The sequence below is a fragment of the Morone saxatilis genome, unplaced genomic scaffold (genome assembly GCF_004916995.1).
Source record: "Morone saxatilis isolate NCDOM2014 unplaced genomic scaffold, NCSU_SB_2.0 Contig24, whole genome shotgun sequence".
NCBI lineage: Eukaryota > Metazoa > Chordata > Actinopteri > Moronidae > Morone > Morone saxatilis.
This window is the reverse complement of record NW_023339807.1, coordinates 21,864,501-21,870,338: the sequence shown is the minus strand read 5'-3', so window position 1 is coordinate 21,870,338 and position 5,838 is coordinate 21,864,501. Positions and strand designations below refer to the sequence as shown.

At 40.7% G+C, this 5,838-nt stretch overlaps 1 protein-coding gene across 1 annotated transcript in view; it reads left to right on the top strand.

The window, feature by feature from the left end:
* Positions 1–5,838, top strand: part of nr2f5 (nuclear receptor subfamily 2, group F, member 5) — a 20,658-nt gene that overhangs the window by 7,657 nt on the left and 7,163 nt on the right. The window contains exon 2 of the mRNA XM_035672556.1: positions 3,812–4,092. Coding sequence (XP_035528449.1) covers positions 3,812–4,092 — 281 coding nt within the window. The remainder of the gene's footprint in view (positions 1–3,811; positions 4,093–5,838) is intronic.

Genomic DNA, 5,838 nt, shown 5'->3' with positions numbered 1-5,838 from the left:
TGTGTTCAGCACTTCTAATACATTTGGCAGCACAAAATGTTTCTGTAGAATAAACAGAACGTGTGCTATTGCACAATAGTCCACAGAATCTGTACATCTCATATCAATTTAGAGAAATAAGTACAAAACCATGAGCTAACTAAACTTAAACATTAAGACTTAAGGCTCATTTGAAGGTGTTATTGCAATTACCTTGTTATGTGACAAAAACAGTTATGATAATAGCAGTGTTTGGAGAAAGAGGGTTGTCAGTTATTGTAGCGTATGATATAAAAAATGTGGGTTTTGTATTAACAGTATATCAACTACAATGGCTCAAAAAAGAGCATCACAGAACTGCCTGCTGTTTGACAAAAGCATATTGGAATCATGAGCTTAACATTAAACCCACTGCCAGGTATTTCAATCGATAAACACTTCCCTTACTTTTTCTGTTACCACTACATTTTTCAGCCAACTCGTTCTCTCTTTATCTCTAACTCTCACCTGGTTTACACATTAGCTCCTTTCTCCTCCTATCAGAGTAGTAACCTGCGGGTCAAAGTTCAGGGCCAAAATAACACTACGAGAGCCACATAGATATTAACCATGTGTCACATCACACACTGCCCTCTGAGCAGGATCACACCCATGTACATCTACATAGGCTTGCAGTGACACACACATACTGTTTCATACACACTGAAGCATTTAACATTGTATCACTCAGATAAAACTACTTTTTTTAGCTTTACTGTCATATGTTTTGATGTTTTGTTGATTGCAGAATTTTCTAATCTCTCTCCCTTATACACACACACGCTCAGTTGAGCAGTGGCAAGATGTGACGTGGACACACAGGCACAGGTTCATGCAGGGTATCGTGTTTATTTTTCACTCGCCAATGGAAGCTTTAGAAATGGAAAAGCTACTTATTAAACGCAACTGTTAGACTAGAGCCAAATCTATAATGCGTCTGTGTTGCCCCAGCACCGTGACCTTTTAGTCCAAATGTTGATAGGCCTTAATTGTATTTAGCTGCTGTAATTCCACTAACAGTCTGACCCAGAGGCTAATCCAGGGCAGCCAGGCAGCGAACTGTGCACTCTGCCAGCTGCCATTTGCTGAAGTGGCATTTTGAAAGTCGCAGCTGAAATGTCCCATGGTACCTCTGTTTGCATGCACTTTCCTCCTCTCCCTCATTCACGTGCCCTCATTTTACCTACACGGGATGCTGCTTTGTTTGGGGTTTTAGGGATTTTAGTGCTTTTTCAGCTGTAAATTTGGTATCAGATTGTCACTGTATATTGTTAAGTTTTCAAGCTTTTTTTCTCCTATTACTGTCAGATGATAAGGTCAGTCAATCACATTATGCTAAGCCTTGGTGCACCAATTAAAAAGCAGGAAACAGCTTATGGCAGACACCCAAATCTGACTTCATACTCCCATCCCCCTTCTATTCTCTATCTCTGACCCTGGTTTCCTTTTTTTTTATCCTCAGGCATCTGTTTCTCTCTGTCATTTCTGTCTCTCTTGCTCTTTCGCTGCCCTCCTCTATGTCAAGATACTACATCTCTCTGTCTTTACACTTGTCTGTCTCTCTCTCTATTCCTTTGGACCTTTCCATAATCACCCCTCTCTCCCTTTGCTTTCTCTCTGTTCCTCTGTCTCGTCAGCCAGCTGCAGGCGAGGAAAAACAGAGAGTGATGTGTCTCCGTCAGAAGTACGCAAGTGCTCTGCCTCTCAGCCACGAATAACCCCCACAATGAGGCTTTTGAAAAGTCAAGTGGATCAAGTAGATTCACAACTCTTTGCAGGATTAACCACTAATCAATATGAGAGCAAATTAATACCTGTGAATTCACATATCAAAAGCAGCAGAGTGCTAACAGGTCATAGAATTTGTGGAACATCATTGACTTTTGATTATATGATAAATTGTCCATGAAAGTCAGGAACAACGTGTTTTACAACTTGTTCAGTGCATCAGTGAGAAGCCCAAAAAAGGTGGAAACCAGGTTGTCCACCCACGTAGAAGAGATTTTTCTTAGATGAAACACATTAACAAGCCAGGACAGAGTGACAGTTTTAGGTTATGGAAGTGCTCTGACTTAGAAATGGACAGTCAGGGAAGAGTCTTTGGAGACTGCCCTCCCAAGGAAAACGACAGAATCAGTCTATGACTTAAAAACATGTTTGACCAGATAATCTTTGTGGAAAATGCAGCACCTTGCTCTGGGACTACTTTCACCCCCATGCTCCTCAAAGCAGAGATTTATTTTCTTTGGTTTGTGAAATCCTGCAGAGACACGTGTGGCTAATCTGACAGCCGTCCTTTGCAAAGCAAGACAAGAGTTGCTGGAGTGCGAGTGATGAGGAATGTCCCATTGTGCAACATCTTTGTGACAGGCAACACCTCTTCATAGCTCAGCCCAGCCCTGCGATACCGTGCTGTTTGCCAAAGGAGACCACATTCTTTTCCGGGTACACGGGTTGACACAAGTTCGCAGAGAAAACTAGTACTTTGAGGTCAACACCTTTTGTGCAGAGGTATTTTTTCTGCTCAGAGGACAGGCTAGAATTAAAGGCATTTTTATAACGCTCTTGAGTGATTTGACCTCTCGTTTTTTAGAAGTGCCACGGTGCGTCCAATTGACACAGCTGCTGTGTGTGAGGCGACAGGTGATGCAGAGTTGAAAAGCATTTTCCAAACCCCTCCTTCTCTTTTTTCTTTCACCCCTCTCTCCACCTCCTGCCTCCACCTGTCTCTTTATGTAAACCACCACTCTCTATCTGAAGCCTCATCTCAGGCTGTATTCAAACATAATGAACCTTTTTTCTTTCTTTCTCCCCTCTCCCTGCCCTCAATCTCCTGTCTCTCAACTTATCACCTCTCACGCTCTCCTTCTCCACCTTATCTTGCCATTTCACCCTTCTACCTCATTTTTTCCCTCACACGTGACCCCCCCTTTGCATTTTCATTGCCTCTCTCTCCCTCACCCTCTCTCTCTCTCTCTCTCTCTGTAACAGTAGATGGAGTTATTAGTCAGACAGTGGGGATGACTGAACAGGTGTTTTCCAAATGGGCCTTTGAGCACTCGCCGCATCATCATTACCCCACAGAGGGGGGTTGGGCATTTGTGTGTGTATGTGTAGATGTGTGTGTACGAGTGCTTGGCCTCTGCATGCCCTTTTCGCCTCAGGCTGAGCCATTTGCCAGTACAGGGAGGGGTCAGGGGTGTTACCTTATATATTCATGTGCGGTGTGTGCATGTGTGTATGCATATGCGGGTGCATAACATATGTAGGTGTGAAGAAGTATTATATCTTTACCAGCTGCTGCTTGTCGTTACTCATTGATGCACAACAGCAGTGCAGAAGGGCCTTGGCCTGGCCACTTTCCACCGCTCCACTGAAAAGATGAGCGCTGACATATTTAAAAGTCAGAGAAATGTTCCCGTCTCCACACTTTTCGCCCCCTTTGACCCCATTCTGTAAACCCCCCACCCGACACATTTGACATGCCCAATTTCACTCTTTCTTTCCCGTCTCTGTCTCCTCTCCCTTCTGTTGCTCCTGCAAGCTTTTAGGTTACTCTTTCACTACTTCAGACTGTGCAGAGGCCGGATTTGATGTATCTCATACTGTTATAGCAGGCCTCTTAAATCATACAAGTGTAATAACAACCTGATAACAGATACTTTTATCTGTTAACAGTTGTCAGCTGGACTGAGATGAAGATATAGGCAAACATAAAAACAGACACACTGAGAAAATGTCACATCTTTATAGATTAAAAGTTCTCATCTTTATTTGTCTTGTTTTCCATCAGCTGTACAACGAGGACGTACATCGAACTCCCAGAGCAGCCCAGGACAGTACCTGACCAATGGCACTGACCCGTACAATGGCCAGCCCTACCTATCCGGCTTCATTTCTCTGTTGCTACGCGCCGAGCCCTACCCCACATCTCGCTATGGGGCCCAGTGCATGCAGGGAAACAACCTGATGGGCATTGAGAACATCTGCGAGCTGGCGGCAAGGCTGCTCTTCAGTGCTGTTGAGTGGGCCAAGAATATCCCTTTCTTCCCTGACCTGCAGCTCATGGATCAGGTGAGTTGGCCACTTTGATGACTGACTAGAATTTACACCGAAAACATCCAAGAAAGCAAATAAGTGTTGAATTGAATGTTGAATTGCTCCCACAATAAAGAATGCAAAGAGAGCATACTGAGAGAGAGTATGAGAGATGACTTTTTGCATCCAAATGTAGAAACTTAGCATTAGGATGCTAATAAAATGCTCATATATGCAGTATATATAGTATATACCAACCCAAACATTTGCAACATGTTAAAATTTTTTGCATCACATCACAGTTCGTGTCTACTTGTATAGAAAATGTAGAGCCATTAAAAAAAGTTTTGATGTCATAAACATAATTTAGTTCTACTGTTCCTCTTAATCAAAACCAAAAGAAAGCTGTAATCCTATGAACCAACGTTTTATAATTTTTCACATGACATCTCACCCTCTGCTTACACTTTGAAAAAGAAGCCTGTAAGTAATTGAATTTTTTCTGTTATTATGCACTGAAGGCAGAAACAGGCACTCTTGACATTCAATATGGATAGACTTGACATCAATCCCGCACGTGTAGATTTATACCAGCTGTAAAGTCTTGGCACGGAAATCGTCTGACCTATAAATATTCACATGCACATTTGTCAGATATAGCCATCACAAATATGTTGAGCTATAGCCGCACAATATCATTAATATATTATTAACGTCATGTCAACATGTAAAATATATCTGTCCTGTCTCTCTCAGTAGTATTGTACGTTGTGTGTGTGTTTTCTATAAACCGCTTTTGATGTCTTTCATGATTCTTTTCAACATGCTATCAAAAGTCTCTATTTACATCTGGCATCAAAGTGTCTTGATTATCCAGGAAAGACAAAATAATGTAAACGCTTATAGTAAAAACAGCTACAAAGATGGTTCATATTAAGGTTGCATGCCGGTTGCAGGTCATGTCAACCCCTTGTGGGTATGTATGCATATCCTTGAATAGCTTCAACTTGTGACTGCTGTTCCTTATATATAAAAATCATGACTTTGGTTGTTCCCTTCGATCTGTAATTTGCACAGATAATTTGTGTTTTGTATTTTTTTACATTTAAAATATACCAAATTGCTTATTGCCCAATTACTTTAAAGAATCTAAATAATGCTAATTGTCATTTAACTTCAATTGACATTTTCAGTTGTGATCACCTCAAAGTTAATTTTCTATGAGGAATTTTTACATTATTTTGTCAACCTGCAAGATTCTGTAAGATCACTATTTTTCCATATTACATATTAAATACATATTTCTTCTTGTCATAACACGGGTTGTCGCATCCTCTTGTAATCTTTATGACCTTTAAAACTGACAATAAACACTTCATCATATTGATTGATCCTTACAATCTAGTTTGTGACAGTTAGGCGCTCTCTGTGAGCTTAATGTGCGTTTGTGTATGCTTCCTTCTTCCTTCCTCCATGAATGAAGCTCCTGTCCTGTGTGTAAAGTAGTTTGCATTTAATCTCTGATAACATGACCAGATTCTGACCATTTCCAAAATTTGAATTACGGTTTGAATAATGTTAATGATTTGTTAAAATGGGGTCTAAAGCCTGCTGTACTGTAACTTGCCCTTGAAATATGCAAACATTTTATAACATTTTTATTATTATTCACCATTGCTACTAGATACATCAAGTTAAATTGATTTGACCCTCTAAACGTACCTTTAGTGTTTGGAATCAATTGTTTGTTGTATTATAGTTCTATATATATATATATGTATA